The 24061-nt window shown below is 39.7% G+C and overlaps 1 protein-coding gene across 3 annotated transcripts in view; it reads right to left on the bottom strand.

Annotated features, from left to right (window-relative positions):
* The window catches only part of GALNT13 (polypeptide N-acetylgalactosaminyltransferase 13), a 398708-nt gene that overhangs the window by 99256 nt on the left and 275391 nt on the right, over window positions 1-24061 (bottom strand). For all 3 annotated transcript variants that reach the window (XM_089659616.1, XM_089659625.1, XM_089659631.1), the window contains exon 7: window positions 7411-7591. In XM_089659616.1, the coding sequence (XP_089515742.1) occupies window positions 7411-7591 (181 nt within the window). The remainder of the gene's footprint in view (window positions 1-7410; window positions 7592-24061) is intronic.

Genomic DNA, 24061 nt, shown 5'->3' with positions numbered 1-24061 from the left:
TATAAAGCAACTGCACTTGTAGGTGCACTTGCAGGGGCGGACTGACAACTCATGGGGCCCCCGGGCAATAGGGGATCATGGGGCCCCTGTGTCCTTGCCCAAACTCAAAAAAGCCTATGAAAAAGGTACCAGGGGCATCTCATGGGGCCCCCTACTGACCCCGAGCCCGCGGGCAGTGCCCGAGTTTCCAAATGGTCAGTCCACCCCTGTGCACTTGCAATGCACAGTATATTTACCTTTGGCAAATCAACCCCTACATGACACAGAATTCAAGGATGTAAAAGTGTGCGGATCTTTACAAATTACGTTTACAACCTTTAGGATAGCTCAGTTTAATAGTAGAAGACTAGAAATAACTGATATTTGGAACTGAATATATTTTTTATTTTATGACGATAGATGCACTTTTATTTTGATGTTGCATTGTAATTTATGAATACAACACATTAGAATACAATCAATGAATTTAGATTGTGTATTATCATTTTATAATTGTTGTTAGCTATGTTCACTTCACCGCTCTGCGTTTGTAAGGGATGTATTCACATGAAATCTTCATTGCAAATTGTTATTTTGCTTTCCTATATTGTTCACTTCTGTGCAACTGGAAATAGTTGGATTGTACAGTAATTGTATAAACTGCATCTCAGGATAAGAAGTCTGTTTGCACTGAAATCTTTAAAGTCAAGATCTGCTCGAGTGAGCACTGAATGGAGCATTTAATTGTATTTAAATATTTTCCTCTGGCTCACTGCTAATTAATAAAGCAGATCTCTGTAACCTACTTGAGATAGCTTAAACTCTATTTAACCTGCAGTAATTAAAACAGAATATTATGCAAAAAACTGTCACAAGTTAACCGAGAATAGTGAAACTCCCGCTCTGCAATATATTATTTTACTGCTGGGAGCAATGACTTTTAAACTAACAAAGTTTTTTTTAATCTACAAAAAAAAAAATAGAGAGATGATTTAAGAAAAGAATATTTTCAAATATCAGGAGCATAAAAGCAACCATAGTTGTTTTTTGTTTGTTTTTTTGTTTTTGTGAGGAAGGTCATTATTATATATTCCTCTGAATACATCTTTATGTTCACAGTAACTGATAACACTGTAAATCTCTTCTGCTGCTAGTTATATATGTACCTTAATAGTGCAAGCAAAGAGAAGGCATTGGAGATTTATGAGAGATCAGGGGATGCAGAGTTTTATGAAGGATACAGAGATTGTTGCGGGATCAGGAGATACACAGATTTATAAGTGATTAAGCAACACAGAGACTTGTGGGGGTCAGGGGATATAGAGATGTAGTAGGAATCAGGGAATACAGAGATTTATTAAAGATCAAGGGATACGGATATTTATGAGGGATCAGAGGATGCAGAGATTTATGAGTGACCAGTGGATGCAGAGATGTATGATGGATCAGGGAATACAGAGCTTTATGTGGGATCATGAGATGCCCAGAGGTTTATTAGGGATCAGGGGATGCAGAGATTTGTGAGTGATCAGTGGATGCAGAGATTTATGATGGATCAGGGAATACAAAGGTTTATGTCGGATCATGAGATGCCCATATGTATGAGGGATCAGCCAATACAGAGGTTTATTAGGGATCAGCCGATACAGAGGTTTATTAGGGATCAGCTGATACAGAGGTTTATTAGGGATCAGCTGATACAGAGGTTTATTAGGGATCAGGGGATGCAGAGATTTATGAGAATCAGGGGATGCAGAGATTTATGGGGAATCAGGGGATGCAGAGATTTATGAGGAATCAGGGGATGCAGAGATTTATGAGTAATCAGGAGATGCAAAGATTTATGGGGAATCAGGGGATGCAGAGATTTATGAGGAATCAGGGGATGCAGAGATTTATGAGGAATCAGGGGATGCAGAGATTTATGAGTAATCAGGAGATGCAGAGATTTATGGGGAATCAGGGGATGCAGAGATTTATGAGGAATCAGGAGATGCAGAGATTTATGGGGAATCAGGGGATGCAGAGATTTATGGGGAATCAGGGGATGCGGAGATTTATGGGGAATCAGGGGATGCAGAGATTTATGAGTAATCAGGAGATGCAGAGATTTATGGGGAATCAGGGGATGCAGAGATTTATGGGGAATCAGGGGATGCGGAGATTTATGGGGAATCAGGGGATGCAGAGATTTATGAGGAATCAGGGGATGCAGAGATTTATGAGTGATCAGTGTATGCAGAGATTTCCCCTGCAGGAGCACATTGGTTTATGCTTTGCTGAGTTTTTTGCCTTCCTCTGAATCAACTGTGGGTATAGGATTATAACTTTTTTCTTTTTTTTTAATGGTTGAACTGGATGGACTTTTGTCTTTATTTCAGCTAGTCTAACTATGTAACTATGTAACTATGATAGATCAGGGAATACAGAGGTTTATGGGATGCCCATATATATGAGGGATCAGCCAATACAGAGGTTTATGAGGGATCAGGAGATATAGAGATCTATGGGGGAATCAAGGCATACAGAGATTTTTAAGGGATCAGGGGATGCAGAGATTTATCAGGGATCGGTTGATGCAGATATTTATAGAGGATCAGGAGAAGCAAAGATGTATGTGTAATCAGTGGATGCAGAGATTTATAAGAGATTAGGGGATGCAGATATGTATGAGTGATCAGGGGATTACTGAGATGTAAGAGGGATTGGGAGATGCAGAAATGTATATGGGATCAGGGGATGCAGAGATTTATAAGAGATTAGGGGATGCAGATATGTATGAGGGATCAGGGGATTACTGAGATGTAAGAGGGATTGGGAGATGCAGAGATTTATATGGGATCAGGGGATGCAGAGATTTGTAAGTGATCATGAGATGAAGATATTTTTGACTGACCAGGAAATATAGAGGTTTATGAGGGATCATGGGATACCCAGATGTATGAGGGTTCAGTCGATACAGATGTTTATGATGAATCAGGGGATGCAAATATTTATGGGGGTGCAGATATTTATTGTGACTCAGGGGGTGCAGAGATTTATGAGAGATTAGAGGATGCAGGGTTTTATAAGGAATCGAGAGATAACTGAGATTTATGAGTGTTGAGGACATGACAAGTCATCAGGGGATGAAGAGATTTATGAGGGATCAGGGGATACAGAGATTTATGAAGCATTATTTCCTGTGATAAGTTACATAGGAAGGCTAGACAATAAGAGGAAGAAAGTCTGATGACATTAATCTCCCAAAATGCACCTGGAAGCCAGTAAGCTACCTAGTCTGCATGTGACCAGAAAGTGCCCGGGTTCAAATTTTTAGATATAGTTATCCTTGCAGTGTATACATTTTCTGCACAATCTGTTGGCTGTGTAGCTATAATGTGGGGGTCATCAACTGACCTGCACATGCTTATCTTTAGACACTTGAGTTGATTTATTAAAGGCAAAATACCTGTGTACTTTGCAAATGCAGTTGCACTAATTTTCCCCAGAGCTTATTGAATGTGGCAAAGCTTCACTTTGTATAGAATACTCAATCAGGTGCAAGGAAAATGAAAAAAAAAAACACATTTTTGCTTGCACGTGATTGGATGATGGAAATCAGCAGAGCTTTGCTACATTCACCAAGCTCTAAGGAAAATGAATGTGCGTCTTATAGAGCGGCCGGCCCAGTATTCCCACCGCCATTGTATGTCCGCAGTCTCTGAACAAATGCGGACACAGTACAGGAGATGACCATAGTTTTTTTTTTTTAAAAACTATAGTCCGGCCCTCCAACGGTCTGAGGGACAGTGAACTGGCCCCCTGTTTAAAAAGTCTGAGGACCCCTGCAGTAGATGGTTGTTAAAAGTTGGACAATATTGGGTTGCAGGTATGGGTGTACATTTCCTATTTCAGTTAAGGCATTAAGGCACTAATGGTAATGTGCATCGAGGATAGATTGATAGTTAAATTGACTTTGATACGGTATAGTTGCGGCTGAGGGCCTTTAAGTGGAATTGTGGCAGCTACAGCTGGTTGGTAAAATAAAGGTGCCTTCATAGACCCTAGACCAGAAAATCAGGTCAGTCATTGACATGAGTGTTGCAATAATTTTTCATAATGAAAAATGGTTTTGGTAAAAAGGTTGTATTTTGTATTTTTGCATTTTGTTATTTAATAATAGGCTGCTCTGGCCTTTCAAACCCAAATAATGTTTCCAGATGACTGTTTATTGGGTAAAGGTGAATTTATTTTGTTAGAGTGCATATTCAAGGTCATGACAGCCGCAATGCAAGGCAATACCTTAGTCGTGAAAAATAACATTTGGGAGACTGTAGTTTGTAGTTTAATTCTTGTCCCCAGGAAAGGGCTATTTTTTCTTCCAGAATCATACTGGAGTTTTTTCCCCCTATTTCTGATAAATGTAATTCTAGTTTAGTCGGGCACTTTCCCCAAGTTGGGTTGGAAAACTTTAACATTAACAATTTCAATATAATGTTCTGCCTCTGTCTGTTGAAGAAATGCACTTCTAAAATATGGGAGCACTTAACTTTTTTTCTTTAACTTTTCGGATTTGTTACAGTGAACCTGAGCTAATCAAAGACTGGAAACTAAAAGCAAAAGGTAAAAGCAGCCATATGTGCACCCCAGGATTCACAGAATGCTGTTCACTTAATATGCAAATGAGTTCTCCCAGCTAGGAGGTTAGTGGTCTGACGCACTACACTCCTCCCCCTCTATGTCCCTCTAAACCATCAATTCCATTACATTGACTTCTGCTGTAAGAACTTAGAGGTAGAATTTGCATTTGGGCCCCGTGGATATAGGGACTCCTGAGGTGTTCATGAATATAAATGAAAGTACAAGAAGGCGCTTTTAACACCCGCATTCAATTTTTAGATTATGATCCCTGTACAGTTGCCCATTATATGTAATGCTTCATAAAAGAAAGCCTTTACTTCTTATGAAACGTTCACCTTTACATTTTTACTTTCATGGGGGCAGCTATATTCATCTCCTTTAGAGTTATAAAAAGGCACCCTAATACAGTGTTCTGTAGATAGAAGCTCCTTGTGCTCTTTGAAGGGGAACACAAAAATATCCTTACAGTCTTTATATTATGATATGATAATTATCATTGTCTGTTTTACATATCTCGTATACCTGAGCAACACAGTTCATCTAACTCAAATAAAGGGAATCTCTCATAATACAAATATGGAAGCTACCATTGCTGACTTGTTTTGACAGTGCATTCACCAGGGCTATGATTCTTATCTATAATTCCTACTTCACTACTTGTGAATAATCACTTTTGGGCATCGTCATTTTAGCGTCAGTATGAATTGATGCAAGACTGTTATGAATCGGTATGGAAGTATCTGCCAATGTCAGAATTAGTTGAATGTTAAGTATTGACTCAAAAATTTAGATTACAGTTTAGTTTTGGGGTTTTTGTAGGTCAAGGTACTGTATCTAAAAGTTAAATTAGTGTAAAGCTCCGTACACATTGGACAAATACTGACTGAAATCAGCTAGTACAATAGATACCGGCCAACATTCAGGCTGTGTGTACAAGTCCTTGTTTGACAGAAGCCAATCTCACGTCCGGCTTCTGTCGAATGAGCATGCAGGAAAACCAGCAGCCAATCGGCATCCAATGAGCGCTCTCAGCCAATGGCTGCAGGAGCTGACCAGTGTGTTCTGGTTTCGGGGTAGTCCCCCTGTCAGAATAGCTCAGCGGGGAGATCGCTGTACTAATGTCGAATCATTAGTACAGAGAACTCCTTGCAATATCTCATTTTTGTTTTTAGCCCACTGGGCTGATGACAACAAACTTACCATGTGTACTAGGCTTTAGGCGTTGAGTGGAGGGTGATATTTTATTATTTATTTATTACAGGTATGGATGTGGCACCTCAATATATGCAGTACTTTACATATATTATACATTTACATCAGTCCCTGTCCATAAGGAGCTTACAATCTAAAGTCCCTATCACACATTCATGCATACACATACTAGGACCAAATAAGACAGGAGCCAATTAACCTACATGTATGTATTTAAAGTGTGGGAGGAAACCAGAGTACCCAGAGAAAACCCAAGCAAGCACAGGGAGAACATGCAAACTCCATACAGGTAGTTTCATGGTTGGGATTTCAACCGATGAGACTGTTGCTGGGTAATTTAAAGCCTAAGTGCAGCCAAAAACACAAATAGAAAAAAATGCTCTTGTGAACTTACAGATAATGTGATTGTCCTGACCCCTGTGTTGTGTATGTCCTGATCTTCTTAGTAGTAATGCACTCCCTCCTGCACCCTCCTTCTCCGTCACTATAATCTTTCAGTGTATCAGGGGTTAGTACAGCTATGGGGCTGTTCGGAGCTCTCATCAAGAGAGTTTGACTATGCCCTCCCTTTCTTGCCCAATATGCCATCTACAGAAGTCATACTACTGCTTCTATGAATGACACATGATGTGTGAATGGAGGGGGAGAAGCTATCATTAATTCACCCATCTCGCATTAGAGGTCCTGTAGGACAGCGTCTATGATTGGCAGATCTGGCAGGTAAGGGCAGGCATAGTCAAGCTGTTGATGAGAACCCCTCCTCCCCCGCACCAGAAGATTGCAGTTGTGGTGGGGGAATGTTACAGGACCAAGTGCATTATTACTAAAAGAAGAAGAATCAACACAAGGGACAGATTGTACTAACTGTAAGCCATGTCACTTGTGCTGATTTTTCTATTTGTGTTTTTGACTGCATTTAAGCTTTACAAGCCTTTAGCATTAAGGTGTTACTAAACCCACAACAGTAAAATCAGTCTGTATATGCAGTAAAGCATGCTTGTTATATCACTGTGGAACCTAAGGGGTTAATCCTCTGCACTGTGTAAAAAGACTGTTGGTCCTGTTTTCTCTGCCCCTCCTCTTGTTCAAATGTCCACCTGATAAGACAGACTGAACCCGAAGTCACATGCACATGCTCATTTTAGTGTGTATTGCTTGAGATTTTTTTTTTTCTTGGGAGAGTGCATGTGATCATCACAGGTCCAATCAGCACTGTCCAGACAGAGGGTCAGGGGTTTTGCACCCTCCTAGAGCAGAAAGAAAACTCTTCCTACAAGCTTTAACCAGTGCTGTGCTAAAGTCACATAACTTCAAGCTCTAACTGCTGATGAAAAAAGGTATTTAGCAGTTTACATTTACTAAAATAATTACATTTACATGTTGTGTGTACTGTGGGAGACCAGATATAGTGAATGCAGGGTCCGGGGTTTAGTAACACTTTACCAGTTAGGGTAAGTTGAAGCGTATCTAAACCCAAGAACAAAAATGTAAATTGTAGATCTTTCAACAGTTTCTTAGTTTAAAAAACATATATTTCTTTTAGACTTTCTCTTTAGAAATTCTTTACACTTTCTCTTTTAAATGCAAGACACTTACCTGGTGAAATAATATAGAAGAAATCTTTGAATTCATCCATCCAGACTTCCGCTAGTCTTCTGTTGTTCTTATTGATCACATGACCTGTCCCTCCGGGGAAGGTGTAGGGAGTGGCCTTTCGAAAGACGTGTCCCACATGTGAGCATGTTACAATTTCAAGCGATCCACCACACTGCCAGATCTAAAAGTCAAACAAAAGTTTAATATCACTTGAAACTTTCAGGGACAACTGTAAATATTCAGGTATACACGCAAATGGTAAACGATGTGTGATGTGAATATGTAGAAAAGCTCTGCATTTTAATAAGACCGCAGTCTTCACTGATAAGAGTGGAAGGGATCAGATTCTGTAAAAACACATAATTCTTTTCGATTTATGTCCAGAACATTTTTCTGCTGAGTTGGAATGTTTGAGCTTGTCACACACCATACATTTAAATGCGGCTTATCAATATAGATTTATCTCACAGGAACAGCAAATTTATTAAAAAGGTGGTTTGTTGTTAATACCTGTGACATTTCCAGAAACAAACCTTTCAAAGCTAGCACTGTTCCCAAAATTCACAACCAGTTGGCAGTTAGATGAGCTCCAACACTTCAAGGTGCAAAGTTAAAGGGTTAGTTCACCTTTACAGAAAAAATGTAAAGGTGAACTAACACCATACATCCTCACCTCTCCCTCTCTCCAGAGCACTTACCTCTGGCAAGCGGTCAATTTCCCATTTCCAGCACACTGGGGATTTGAAATCCCTGCTCTTCTCCCTCTTCTCTGTGCAGCAAATCCAGGACAGGCCAAAGCGATTCTGATTGGTCACAGGAACAGTGATTCGGGTTGGTTTGTCCTGGAAGTGCTGCACAGAGAAAAGGGAAAAGAACAGGGAATCCTCAAGGGTAAGTATAGCAGGGACTGGGTTGTACAATGTTAGTTTACTCTTCATTTTTCCGGTAAAGGTGAACTTACAATCCCTCTTCCTTCTCATTAGTCCCTCATTTTGATCTGAGGTATATACAGTACTTGTGTCACAAATGCACTACGTATCTATCAAAGAGTATTTTACAGTGCACTGATGTACTGCTACAGGGAGGCTTCACTGCGCAAAGTCATGTAAATACTGTATATGTAATTTTGCATTTCTGGGTAGGGGGCGCGTGTGCACTTCACCCTATTCTTGCTGCTATTGGCTGCTGAGGATGTCAATCACTGGGCCCCAGTCGGCGATTACCGGCCGGGACTCAGCGATCAACAGCGAAACTGAGAGGGGACACTCTCAGCAACACAGATCACTTTCCTGTCAGCATGGACGTGCTGCTTTCTATCTCTGCACAGCAAAGAGATAGAAAGCAGCAGGTCTGCTTAGTAAAACAGCACATAGTACACAATAAAAACACTCCCTAACACACAGTTAACCCTTTGTTCGCCCCAGATGTTAACCCCTTCCTGCCCGGTGTCATTGGTACTGTGTCAGTGCTTTTTATTAGTACTGATCACTGTATTAGTGTCACTGGGGATGTCAGTAGCAGTTAGTTAGTTCCCACCCAGTGTCAGTGCAGTCCCGCTATAAGTCACCGATCGCCGCCATTACTAGTATGAAAAAAACCCTAAAAATTCCAGTATTCCGCTATTTGTAGATGCTATGACCAATTAATATACCAAAACCAATTAATATACACTTATTGGGATTTGTGTTAGCAAAGACATGTAGCAGAATACATGTTGGCCTAAATTTATGAAGACATTTTATTTTGTTTGTCTTTTTTTGGATATTGTAGCAAAAATTTTTATTTCTAGCAAAAAGTCAAAAATAGTTTTTTTTTTAAATTGTCAGTTTTTTTTGTTTATAGCACATAAAAATGAGAAAGGCAGAGATGATCAAATACCACCAAAATAAAGCTCTATTTGTGGGGAAAAAAACACATAAATGTAATTTATGTACAGCGGTGTATGACCACTCAATTGCTAGTTAAAACAACACAGTGTTCTTTGCCACATAATTCTTGCTAATAGGTATGCTATTGCAGCGAATCAGAATTAAGTATACCGAAGTCATACTAGAATGGATGCTGATTGTTACTATTGGTACTATACTTCCAGTGTATCTAAACCCAAAACCAAAAAAAATGTAATATATTGCAATTTACTAGTCCTTGGTGTGGTGGCTGAATTCATTTTCTTTTTTAAAGCTTCCTCTGCTTTATTATCACCCAGTAATCTCAGAAATAATTCCTGTCCTTGGGTGGCTAAATCATACCTCCACTGTATCTATGGAGGGAGCCATCATTGTCACCCTAGGCTGTTCTTTGTTATAGATGACTAACATGTCCTTATCATCTCAATCTCTATTACATGGGGCAGATCAATTGGTAATTTGCAAAAGAGAGCTAGGAAGGAAGATATTCTTTGATGAAGCTCACAAAAAGTTACACACTGCTTACTGCCAAGATCAACAGGTATTTTCTGTAGGATGCAATATATTAAATATGTATTCTTGGGTTTAGTTATACTTTACTAAAACTTTCCTAAGCTTTTCCTCCTGGAGTAAACTCTATTGCACTCAGAGACCACGGATAGCCTACCGCTGTTCCTCCTGCTGACGCATTTCACACACAAAGACCTTTGTGAGCTATGTGTGAGTGAAACACATCAGATGGAAGAGCTCTAGCAGACTGTCCTTGGTCTCCTAAATCAATAACGTTTATTGGAAGAAAAAGTTCTGGAGTGTGGCCCCTATCTCTCTCTCATATTCTGTGAAAGAGGTGATCCTAGCAGAGAGATATTGGAATTGATTTACTAAAGTCAAATAGGCAGTTCACTTTGCAAGGAAATTTGCATTTTGCACAGGAATTTGCCCCACTAAATGTGGCGAAGTTTCACTTTGCAAAGAATAACTATTTACATGAAAGGACAATTTAAATAAAACAGCATTTTGCTTCCACATGATTGGATGATGGATGGAAGTAAGCAGAGCTTCACCCATTCACTATCTCTGGGTCAAACAGCCTATTTACCTTTAGCACATCAAACGTATTGTGTATGGCACCAGACAGTTATGGAAATGCGGCTATACCTGCTGTATCTATGCATAAAATAGTGTTTTTAACTTATAGGAAAATATGCTCAGAATTCCAAATTTAGCATACTCTTTGCCCAGCTCCAGTCTTCCCTGTTGTTTTCCGTGTTACACTAGCTGACAGCTAGAATCTGAATCTGCTTGTAGTACCCAGCGCCCCTTGCTGTCAATCACTGTGGCTCATGCAGTCAAATTTCTAGTTTCAAACCAACGCTGTCACCTTGCTTCATATCTACACATCAGTCCTTCCTAACAAGTTCTGGCTCTCCTATGTTCAGCTGATGCACGCTCTCCATTAACATTCAGCCACCGTATACATATTCTATTTCAGATTAACACCTTTTGATAAAGTGGACCTGTTACCACCAAGAAATGAACATTTTTTTCTGAGCAGTATCCTGAAAATCCTACACCATTTGTCTGAAAACAATCAGTGTACATTTTGGTATGTGCCTACAATCTCAAAGCTATATATCTACCATGTGAGATCTCACTGCTGTCATTGCTGCCTCTGACTGTTAGTCTTATGAGATTTGGAGTGAGATTTGGTGATGTCTTTACTGTGCTGCTCACTGTTCTGCTTGTTGGAGATTATGACACAAGGAAGCAAAACCCTGCCGCAACCAAAATATCCGATGTGTGTGTGTGACGGCACTGGACTGGTGGATGGTTTGACATTGTTGGAAGCTCTGTGGAGTAGCAACTCCGTAGGGTTTGTTAAGGCCATGGGCTGCTGCATGTCTAAAAGCGATGGAGGAGATGCTCCATGGGATACATTTGAATGTGTAAAGAGGCGTACTCTGAATAAAAAGTCATCACACTTGAAGGTATATGTGTGTGTGACGGCACTGGACTGGTGGATGGTTTGACATTGTTGGAAGCTCTGTGGAGTAGCAACTCCGTAGGGCTTGTTAAGGCCGTGGGCTGATGCATGTCTAAAAGCGATGGAGGAGATTCTCCATGGGATACTTTTGAATGCGTAAAGAGGCGTACTCTGAATAAAAGGTCATCACACTTGAAGGTATACTTAAGAAGTTTATTGAAGTTTACAGTTCATAGGTAACAGGTAAAACCAGTGCTTTTTCAGGAACATGCCACATACCTGGAACAATGGTGTGGCTAAGGTCCATAAAAGCTGTCTGATTCAGAGTGGCAATTTTTTATACAGAGCATACCTCTATATTCATTCCTAAAATCTATGAATATGGCCACCTCCATGCATATATATTGCAGAACAAGCCATGGAAAGCCAGTGATTAGAAAAAGATCAGATGGAGGGGGACAACAGGTAAAAGTGGTGACGAGTCCTTTGCCCTCTGCTTGCCTGATTTTGGGCACAGCTTTCAGAACTTCTCTTCAAAGCCAAAACCAGACAGTGGCAAGAAGGATGGCTTCTTTCTAAGTGTTGTGGCTTTATTATGAATTTTTTGTACCCCAGAGAATGCTTCTATGTAACAGTCATACTGTCACGTCATACTAGAATATCCATTTAGTGGAGGCTCAGACTGGAATGATTTCAGAGTGGTGGCCTCTGGGAAAATGCCACATTTCACCAAACAATGAGATTTTGGACTCACGTAGAGGTTGCATAAAATGGACTTGGGAGAAGATAGTGGAGGATGTTGTGTAGAAACAAAAGTAATTTTGTGCTTCAGAGATGTAATTGGATCCTCATAAATCAAATTACTGAATAATGTATGAGCTGCAATATGGCTGACAACACAAATATGCATGACAGGTGATCTTTAAAATAGCTGACCTCTCTTCAGATATCTTATAACAGATCTAATGAGCAAGCTCTTGGTTCCCCCCATTCAGACTGTCTTGTCTGTTTTATTTTAAATAACCTTATCTAATACGGCATAGCAAAACCAATTTAACACAAATGCACATTTGAGTGGAAAAGGTGAAATCTGCAGTCATTTATAACTCATGGAAATATCGAATTATAGATTAATTGTACGAAGCTTCAGCTATTTTAGAAGCAATATTCCCATTTTATTTTACTGAGTGTCTTTTTGGCCAGAGAAAATGTGTACTGTAGAAATGAATTACAGAAAAATTGAACATTACTTAAGTTTAAACAGGCAGAAAGTTGCAGCTTACCGTCTGACCTAGATTTGGCTCAGAACCTTGATTCTATCAGAATGTTATTCATAGAGATGTAAAAGGGAAGGGACATGCTAAAAAACGACTAGCTGACTTAAAGCAGACCTTGCATGTAAATGGAAAGTCCTCTTAGCTAACTTAAAGCAATACAAAATAAAATAATAGAAGAAAAGTATAAAATACCGTACATCCTAGATGCCTGTGCACTCATCTAGAAGAGAGTGATGCCACTAGGCCTTCTCAATGAATCCTGGAAAAGCCGAGAATCCCAAATCTGTTGAAGGAGTGTCTTCTCACAAAATTTGGGATCCTGACCTTTCTCGGGTTGAGGGCCAGTGATGTCATGGAGTTAGGAACGCATTTTTAAAATTTTGCCAAAAAAAAAATAGCATTTTATCTTTCCTTTCAGTTGGGGGCTTATATAAAAAGCAGTGGTGTGGCTATACCCCAACAGTAGGGCCTCACCCCTAATTCAAAGGTAAAGCCCAGTGACATCACCAAGGCATACAGGATGGAGTTAGGGAATTTATTTTTTAATTTTTTAAAAATTGCAATTTTATTTTTGTTTTGCCTTCAGTGGCTGATTTAAAAATCAGCAGTATGGTTATACCACAGCCATACCAGTGTTAAAAAAGAAAAATATTTTAGCAGTTGTAAAGCACAGCAATGTGCTTAAAGTGGTTGTAAAGGCTTAGGGCTTTTTACTGTCATGTATTCTATGTATAACTAAACTATAACTAAACTATAACCCTCACCCCCCAATACTTAATTGAGCCCCCTCTCAATCCAGTGATGTGCACGAGAGCAGCGGCTCTCCTGGAACTCTCCTTCCTCATTGGCTGAGCCATTGGCTCCTGCTACAGTCAATCACAGCCACTGAGCCAATAAGTAGAGAGTGAGGGGCCGAGCCATGCTCTGTGTGTGGATGGATGGGCCAGGAGCACCGGAAGAGACCCGAGAAGAAGAGGATTGGGACTACTCTGTGCAATACCACTGCACAGAACAGGTAAAGTATGACATGTTTGTCATTTTAAAAAATGCCTTTAATATCACATTAGCAAATGTGCTTTGTACTGAGCTGGCTTTGGGAGCCAAAACCAGCAAAGCCTAATAAAACTGCATGGCAGAAAAAGTCTGGTGGAAAGCTCTGTTGTGCAATCTGTCAAAGTCACCGACTGGCTCTCCTCCAATCACAGAGCTCCTTTAAACAGAGAAAACTAAATGGTAAGTCACAGGCTACACACTGCACCTGACTGGCTCTCCTCCAATCACAGAGCTCCCTTAAGTAGAGAAAACTAAATGGGAAATCATAGGCTACACACTGTAGCCTGTATTTTATGAATGTACCATTAGATGGGGACCCCAATTTGGGATGGCAGCAAAGTATAACTGATAGCAAATGGTGGCATCCTCGCTCTATTAGGCCCCATGTACATGGGACACTTCTGAACGATGGAAACTGACTGCTGGAAAATGTAGGTTAAAAAACATCTGTTTAGTTGTGTTTGCATAATGCGTTTATGCGTGTTTATGCGCGTTTATGTGTGTTTGCGTTTAGAAGCGTTTTTTTTTAAGATAAGCACAGGTGAACCTCCCAAATGCCCAGAATGCACTGAAAAGTGGTAAATTATTAACTATTTCAGACTGTTTCATAGAAATACACAGAGGAGAAGCGGAGACAGCAGTATGTGTTGAGATTAGCTTAGGTGTGAGTTTCTCATTAACATTTCTTTTGTTTCCAAGGGTGGGAAGGTGTCTGGTGGACTGAGTCATTAAGCTCACCTGGAAGGGGGTCTTCATGAGGAATTTGAGGTGTGAATGCTCATTAACATATCTTTTGTTTCCAAGGGTGGGAGAGGTCTGAGGTGTGAATTGGTCATTACAATGTGTGACAAGCTTGGTAGGAACATCCTGTATTCAGTGTTTTGTCCATCTGAGTACCTTGAAAAAGCTTTGCATGCATTTTTCATGATGAAAAAAGGCTCTGGACAGCATCGGGAACTGGAAGAGTTAAAAAAAAATTTAAACCGCAAACGCATATAAAAGTAATAGCTTAGTTTAGCCACAGTTACAAGCATTTTGCGTTTGAAACGCTGATAAAATCGACTGCTGAACGCAAGTTTTCCACGTTCAAAAAAAACAACTGTAAACTCCAATGCCTGTAAATGACTGTAAACGAAGATGTGTACATGGACACATAGGAAAACATTAGGGAGAGTTCAGGGGCTGCTGAAAAAAATGCTGAACAGCTCCTAAACGTGAGTTTATCAGCTGCAGTGTACATGAGACCTTATAAATGAGCCACTTATTTTTTTTTCTTATTCAGGGGGTGGGAAGGAGGGCTGAAAGCTAAATGGATTTTATATCTTCATGTAAGGTTTTAGTTAAATTGGTCAGATGCCAACATGGGCTTTTAAGGCCAACAGATGTCTACTCATAAGAGTAGAGGGTGCAGTTTTTCTTTGACTTTTATTATTTGACACCCCCCCCTTTACTCTGCCCTATCACACACACACAGCACAGCGCTTTCTGGCAGGACAGGAGACCTAATCTTTCCCTGCTGCAGGTAATTAACACTTACAGGTCTTGTCCCTCCCCCAGCCTGTAACTAGACCGGGAAAGAAAAAGCAACAAACTGATGACATTTTTCCTCTGTCACTTTGCTCTCTCCTCCTATCAGTATGTTTCCTGGTAGCACATAGGAACTGCTGCACAGTTGACTGGCTCCTTCTCCAAGTCTGAGCCCTGCTGGACTGGAGATTACAAGAGGCAGGTACACTTTAAATACTTACACTGGTTGCATATTAAAAATATATGTAATGAATGATCTATTAATGAGCAGCATGCGTCTGTCTTTTTTATCTGTCTGGAAATCAGCTTTAAATGCTATCTTTTTTTCTAGCTAGCTTTCATGATAATGATTATAATAATAATTGGACTGCTCAGTCAGTCTATTTGTACAGCCTACTTTTATGTTTCATACTGCACTAAATAAGCCAGGATGACAATACGGTGAAAATGTTTCTCCTTTAAATTCTCCTGTAAAATATCCAATTATCCCAACATTTCTCTCACATTTTTATAGAACATATCTTGATGAAGGTAAACGGTCATTTTCCTATGCACATTAGCCTTTGCATAAAAAGTTTCATTAAATGTACACATTAAAAAAAACAGCCATTTGAATAATTGCAGAATATTTTTAAATGAGCACTTCACTTTCCATTAACCTTCTTTATTTCTTGAACACGTCAGGACCAGAACAATTTCTGATTTTCGGCACTTCAGCAATTTATCCATCAAAACATCATGCAAGACATTCATCTGCATTTAATATATTTTTGACAGATAGAAGAACTGTTGTAAATTACATAAGTATCTGCTTGATTTTATAGGCGTCTTTCAGGAATTATAAAAAAAAAACCCAGAAAACCCATTTTGCAAATTGCTTCCCAAGTAACTTTAAAAACATCACAGCCCCCCCCCCAAAAAAAATACCCAATAGTTATTTAGCAAAGTATGTCCTTTATTAACCTCCTCGGCGGTATGATTCTTTCCGATTTTTTGTGCTGAAAGCGGTACCATTTTTTTTGCATGGAAATATGTAGTTTTTTTTATTGTAGGCTGTAATTTTTAGGAATAACTCACTGAAATCTGTACAAACAAGAGTCTAGTAAACATCCCGGGCATGATAAAACTTGAAACACAAAATCATAAATTATAATTTAATAAATAATCATAAAAAATAATAATATAATAATAATAAATTTAATTCAATAATATAATCAAACCAAAAACACTGAAATTAGAAATACAGAGGCAAATTCGCACATCGCTGAGCAAAGTCGCAAAATCGTTTTCAGTGTCTGATGACGAATTTCCCCACGAATCATTATCACTCAATTCTGCAAGTGCTTCTGATTTACTATCGCTGTTCTAAAACCGCTTTTGACAAAAAGGGCCGCTTTTTGGACGCCATGGACTTTTCTAAGTTTCCAGGCAGAAAGAACAGTCAAAATGCAGGCAGCGCACAGGACAAAGCAGTAGGGACAAAATGTATGTGAAATGCATTGAAACAGCAATGACAGCAAAAATGAAATTTTTTAAAAATTTGAAATTTCCCGCCGTTTCCGGCGCCCGTACGTCCCATCGTCACAGGGACCGGAACACAGAAGCCGGATGCCGGCATCGGCCGGAGGAGATGGCCGGGGACGCTGCAGGGGACACATTGCGGGAGCGAAGGACAAGGTAAGTGCTGCAGGGACCCCCTGAGCAATGCCGCATGGTAAGCCCGAGTGTAGCTCGGGGTTACCGCTCTTGGTATTGAAATTTTACCCCGAGCTACACTCGGGAAAACCGCTAAGGAGGTTAAAAGGAAAACTGTGATACAATTAATCTGTTACTGAATGAAGCCCCCTAACTCCCACCTGGTCCGATACTTTCATGTTTGATCCAATGATCTTCACTGTGGGTTGCATTCATTAAAGAAAAACAGTTATACAACACCCAAAGTCACTGAGGCCTAGATACAATGACAAACCTGAGCAGCATTAGTTGGTAGTTAGTAGTTGGTGAGCTTGGAAATAATAACTAATCTGCCTGCCGAAATATTTTGCCTTCCTAAATAAGTTTGACATTTTTTTAGGGACTTGCATAGCTTCTACTTGGTATACCGCTTTAATAAATACCCTGCTTTTATTTTATTAAAAGATAAAAAAACGATAAAATTTAGGTTATTCTTTACATAATGGTTTTCAATAAATTTTTTTTTCTAATGAATGTGTATATTTGGAAATTTTAGTACGTTTTGGTGCCTGAACTTGAATTTCTATGAATGAGCACTCTACCAGTGAGGTTCCAAAGCTTAGTAAATGGGGTGAAGCTTCACTTTGTAAAGCATAGTCAATCACATGCAAGAAAAATAAAAAAAGAGCATTTTTGCTCATGGTTCTTGCACATGATTGGATGATGGAAGTCAGCAGAGCCCTCTCATTTACTAACCTCTGGAGCAATTGCATAGACAATTTGCTTTTAGTAAATAAACCCCAATGTGTTCTTGAGGAGCAAAAGTTGAGGAGCAAAAGTGAGAACATTTATATATATATATATATATATATATATATATATATATATATATATACACACACACAGTATCTCACAGAAGTGAGTACACCCCTCACATTTTTGTAAATATTTTATTATATCTTTCCATGTGACAACACTGAAGAAATGACACTTTGCTACAATGTAAAGTAGTGAGTGTACAGCTTGTATAACAGTGTAATTTGCTATCCCCTCAAAATAACTCAACACACAGCCATTAATGTCTAAACCGCTGGCAACAAAAGTGAGTACACCCCTAAGTGAAAATGTCCAAATTGAGCCCAATTAGCCATTTTTCCTCCCCGGTGTCATGTGACTCATTAGTGTTACAAGGTCTCAGGTGTGAATGGGGAGCAGTTGTGTTAAATTTTGTGTTATCGCTCTCACTCTCTCATACTGGTCACTGGAAGTTCAACATGGCACCTCATGGCAAAGAACTCTCTGAGGATCTGAAAAAACGTATTGTTGCTCTATATAAAGATGGCCTAGGTTATAAGAAGATTACCAAGACCCTGAAACTAAGCTGCAGCACGGTGGCCAAGACCATACAGTGGCTCAACAGGACAGGTTCCACTCAGAACAGGCCTCGCCATGGTCGACCAAAGAACTTGAGTGCACATGCTCAGTGTCATATCCAGAGGTTGTCTTTGGGAAATAGACATATGAGTGCTGCCAGTATTGCTGCAGAGGTTGAAAAGGTGAGGGGTTCAGCCTGTCAGTGCTCAGACCATACACCACACACTGCATCAAGTTGGTCTGCATGGCTGCCGTCCCAGAAGGCAGCCTCTTCTAAAGATAATGCACAAGAAAGCCCGCAAACAGTTTGCTGAAGGCAAGCAGACTAAGGACATGGATTACTGGAACCATGTCCTGTGGCCTGATGAGACCAATATCAACTTATTTGGTTCAGATGATGTAAAGCGTGTGTAGTGGCAACCAGGTGAGGAGTACAAAGACAAGTGTGTCTTGCCTACAGTCAAGCATGGTGGTGGGAGTGTCATGGTGTGGGGCTGCATGAGTGCTGTCGGCATTGGGGAGCTACAGTTCATTGAGGGAACCATGAATGCCAATATGTACTGTGACGTACTGAAGCAGAGCATGATCCCCTCCCTTTGGGGTTGTTATGTTGAAATACTGCCCTGCGGCCCAGTGTCCAAACACACCTCCAAGACAACCACTGCCTTGCTAAAGAAGCTGACAGTAAAAGTGATGGACTGGCCAAGCATGTCTCCAGACCTAAACCCTATTAAGTATCTGTGGGGCATCCTCAAACCGAAAGGTGGAGGAGCTCAATGTCTCTAACATCCACCAGCTCCGTGATGTCGTCATAGAGGAGTGGAAGAGGACTCCAGTGGCAACCTGTGAAGCTCTGGTGAACTCCATGCCCAAGAGGGTTAATTAAGGCAGTGCTGGAAAATAATGGTGGCCACACAAAATGATATTTTTGGGCCCAATTTGGACATTTTCACTTAGGGGTGTACTCACTTTTGCTGCCAGCGGTTTAGACATTAATGGAGTGTTGAGTTATTTTGAGAGGACAGAAAAATTACACTGTTATACAAGCTGTGCACTCACTACTTTACATTGTAGCAAATTGTCATTTCTTCAGTGTTGTTACATGAAAAGATAGAATAAAATATTTACAAAAATGTGAGGGGTGTACTCACTTCTGTGAGATATTGTATGTGTTTGGCGTTGCAGGAAACAGGATAAAATTTGATAAAATTATCTTTCCCCCAAATTTTCAACAAAAATCAAGCGAATTTTTTTTAATTTTGTCATTTTGGGAAAATGCAATAGAGTCAAAAGAAGAGACTAAAGTGGTCTTTGGTGATTTTTAAGAATGCAAATGGTTTTAAAGCTGAACTATAAGCAAACATTTTTTTCTTTCAATAAAATAATGGAGGGTTATAGCCCAGTCAGATTTTTTTTCACCGTGTCCAGTTGCGGAGATTTCCCTTCACTTCCTGTCCCAAAGCCAAACAGGAAGTGAGATGAAATCCCTGCAAATTAAGGGAATTCCTTGGGGACCCCCAGGTCAACAGAACTAGTGTCCCAATTGGAATATTTCCCCTCTATTACTTTTCTGGGAACAACCCAACATTTGGGATTTTCTTTTACTTTCAATGATAATAGTAAACAGGACAAATAGAGAGGGTGAATCTTCTGGGGGCACAGACAGCAATAAAAACTGACAGGTGTTCTAATCCCTCTCCATCTAAAACGTAAAACAAAAAGTTTTACCTTTAGATATACTTTAAGCAGTTCATAAAGGGTTATAGAACCTCCTTTTCAGGACCCATTCTTGTACCAAAAAATAGATCCTCATTAACCTCATTATAAATAATAAATGGTGAAAATAAAAATAAAATAAAACTTTTTAAGAGACAGTACACAAATAATGAACTAATACACAAAACGGGAAAAGATTCACATATATTTTACCCAATATTCACATGTTATTTCAGTTGAATCCGATTAGAAAAATTATTGAATCCTGAATGAAAATTGTGTGAATGTTGTATGAACAAATGTATAAACAGACCCGTAAAGTGTTACTAAACCCACAACAGTAAAATCCATCTGTATATGTAGTAACGCATGCTTGTTATACTCACTGTGGAACCTAAGGGGTTAATCCTCTGCATTGTGTAAAATGGCTGTTTGATCCTGACTTATCTGCCCCTCCTCTTGTTCAAATGCCCACCTGATAAGACAGACTGAACCTGTAGCCACATGCACATGCTCAGTTTAATGTGTATTGCTTGGGAGAGTGCATGTGACTAGCACAGGCCAATCAGCACTCTCTAGACAGAGGTCAGGGGTTTTGCATCCTAGAACAGAAAGAAAATTCCTCCTTCAAGATTTAAGCAGTGCTCTGCTGAAGTCGCAAAACTGTTCTAACTGCTGATGAGAAAAGGTATTTAGCAGTTTATATTTTCTAAAATAATTGCACTTCCATGTCCTGTGTACTGTGGGAGACTGGATATACTGAATGCAGGGTCCTGGGTGTAGCTTCAAATTATTTCACCCTAAAACAGCCCCAAAACAATACTGCCCTAATTAAAGAAAAAAAGCTGCTAAATGAGTAAAGTTGGGATCTTCTGCTTTTGAAAAAATGTCATAAATGGAAAAATCAATCATTTTGTGGCAAAACACATTTCACAAAATCATTCAGTAAAGTCATCTCCACTGATAGGGAAGGGGGAAGGCTGCTGCAGGAATGCAATACAGGCACCTAGAGTGAATCAGCCAGTCCTTTCCTCTCCCCTTGTGAACAGTCACATGGTATATATAATTTGCTCTCTCATCCATTTGGATTTGGTAAGGAAGCCAGGATCTTTGAAATGCGTCATGCTATTGGTGAGAGAACACCCCGTGGTCCATCTTCCTTATTGGCCCAATCGTTAGGACGACAACACCGCCACTTCCAGTCCGCCGCCCAATTGCTGACGTCACTTCCAGGCCCATCCTCCCTGGGTTCGTGTGTGTATTCACACGCAGTGACACCATCTCTCTGGCCCTCTTTCCCTGGTGTGGAGCTGGTAACATCCTTGGGCCAACCCGCAGTATTACGAAGGTGCTATTGCATCCTACTCTCCCCAGGAGGTCCATCAGCCGGTATGTGAATTTTTATGAACATTTCACATCCATTTCACATCCAATGCTGGTCTCAATCCATATACAGAAACTTGGATGTGATTTATTTTAATATTAATGACTGTTTGTGCAATATAGTGATTCAATAAAAATACACTTTATGGATTCAACTGGAAGTGAGATCTTTATCATTACATTGGACGTATGGACACACACGTTACAGCTAGTACACAGCATATAGACTTGTGGAGCAGGGGCGGACTGACCATTAGAGCACTCGGGCACTGCCCAAGGGCCCAGGGTCAGTAGGGGGCCCCATGAAATTCCCCTGGTACCTTTTATAGGCTTTTTTGGGTGTGCTTTGAGTGTGGTCAAGGACACAGGGGCCCCATGATCCCCTATTGCCCGGGGGCCCCATGAGTTGTCAGTCCTCCCCTGTTGTGGAGTAACCCCATCACGAATATATAATATTTCCATGACGGCATCCCAAATAGACAAAACAATAGAGCAAAATATTTGTCAGGACTTTGCTGCAGTTGAGCAGCTCTTAGAGGAGGTAGATACTATAATAGAACAAGATATTTGTCGGGGCTTTGCTGCAGTTGAGCAGTTCTCAAAGGAGGTAGATACTAAAACAGAGCAAAATATTTGTAGGGACTTTTAGATATGAACCCCAGAAAAGTATTGACTCAACATCAGAATAATGATATTTTCATCTAAAAAATGTTTATGACATAATTGTTACATATTTTTTTTAACAATTATGTAATTACAATATTTTATATGAAAATATAATTATTCTAATGTTGAGTCAATACTTTCCTGGGGTTCATATCTAAAAGCCACTACAAATATTTTGCGCTAATACAGTATCTACCTCAACTGCAGCAGTCATAGAATGTATAGAAGCAAGGAAAGTGAATGCATCACATAATTTCTCATCAGCAAATCTTCATAACTCCCAACTTTCTGAGATAAATAAGGATGTCTTTTATCCCGAAATTTGTAGGCAAGGGGCACATCCCAATATGCATAAAAAAAGCAATAGTTAAATCCAAAAAGAACACAAATATACATAATAATCTGGAATTTTTCATTATTATATTATTATTATTATACAGGATTTATATAGCGCCAACAGTTTGCGCAGCGCTTTACAATATTTTTCATAACGTAATATAACACTTTTGATAGTTAAATAGTACATTTTATTTTAGAGGTATGTATATAAAAAAGGACAGATGAGGAAGAGCGAAGGACATAGGGATTTGGTAAAAAAAAAATGAGCAATATATTTCCACTTAGTCAAAACGTCAGCAGCACACCTAGGAGCTTGTTAAAAAGTCCAAAGCTTTTTTATTTGAAAGAGCACAGAAGGGCACAACGTTTTAGAATCTGAAACATTGCACTCTAATATTTCAAATGCAAAAGCTTTTGACTTTGCAACAAGTTCCTATGTTTGCTAGCAACATATTTTGTTTTGGTTCCAAAAATAATTAAATAAGGAACAATTGGGAGTTTTGAAGTTTTAAAAGTGGTCAGACGCTTTTGAATTTATTTTTAATATTCAAAGCAAACTCACCCATCCATCCATGTCTCCATGCTTTATTTTATTGAGAAGTCACCTTGAAAAACACCCCCTAGCAGGGGCGGACTGACAACTCATGGGGTCCCCGGGCAATAGGGATTCATGGGGCCCCTGTGTCCTTGCCCAAACTCAAAAAAGCCTATGAAAAAGGTACCAGGGGCATCTCATGGGGCCCCCTACTGACCCTGGGCCCTCGGGCAGTGCCCTAGTTTCCAAATGGTCAGTCCGCCCCTGCCCCCTAGCATTTCTAGTCACTGATATCTTGAGTAAGGGCAGATGATTCATGTAGTATTTACTTTCTGGAATCCATCTGCCCCTGGGTCAGGCATGCAGGCTGAAGTGTGTGCTTAGCTGAGAAATCCTCTCCTCCAGATGAAAGAAAACAAAAATGCACATGAAGACTCTTGGGATATATGACATAATTTTGGCCTAGGTCAGAAACCAGGAAGAGTGTATATATTAAGATAGCGCCTCTGTGCTCAAGGGAAATAGATCAGAGTGGCAGGCAGTTGGAGAACACAACTCAGTGGATATTTTCCTAGGCTTGGATTTTTAAGTCACTAGGTAGCCTTCAAGCTTTGCAAGCCCTTGTTGCACAGGAGAGTCCCAAGCACTGAACAACAAAAAAAGAAGAAAATGTGCACCACATTAGTGCATTACCAATTGTACCATTTGTTAAAATATAAAATAGAGTGTCTGCTCTGCATTGTGTGTTGTTGGTGCCTGTCTATAGCTAAAAATTAAAGCTACATTTGAAGTCACCTTCTGGCACAAATTATGTGCCTTACACTCATTTGGCTTTGTGAGTATAATTCTCTGTGTTGTTGTATTTTACATTTTAATACATGGTACCATTGGTAAAGGTTCACCTTTCTTCCAATTTGTTGTTCAGAGTCCAGGAAGAAACTTTAGAAATTTAAACAAAAAAAGAGGTTTAAAACAAGTAAACATAATATACCTTCCTACCTATTTACTAATGCTAACAGCACAAGGATTAAAAATAGTTAACATTTATTGGGAGAGTTCAGTTCTGCTTTAACCACCTGCCTACTGGGCACTTTCACCCCCTTCCTCCCTAGGCCAATTTTCAGCTTTCTGCGCTGTTGCAATTTGAATGACAATTGTGTGGTCATGCAACACTGCACCCAAACAACATTTTTATCATTTTTTTGAGACAGATAGA

Source organism: Staurois parvus, unplaced genomic scaffold (genome assembly GCF_062004578.1).
Source record: "Staurois parvus isolate SC_StPar_1 unplaced genomic scaffold, SC_StPar_1.0 ptg000031l, whole genome shotgun sequence".
In the NCBI taxonomy this organism is placed as follows: Eukaryota; Metazoa; Chordata; class Amphibia; order Anura; family Ranidae; genus Staurois; species Staurois parvus.
The sequence above is the reverse complement of the archived record's forward strand: the minus strand, read 5'-3'. Positions and strand labels throughout refer to the sequence as shown.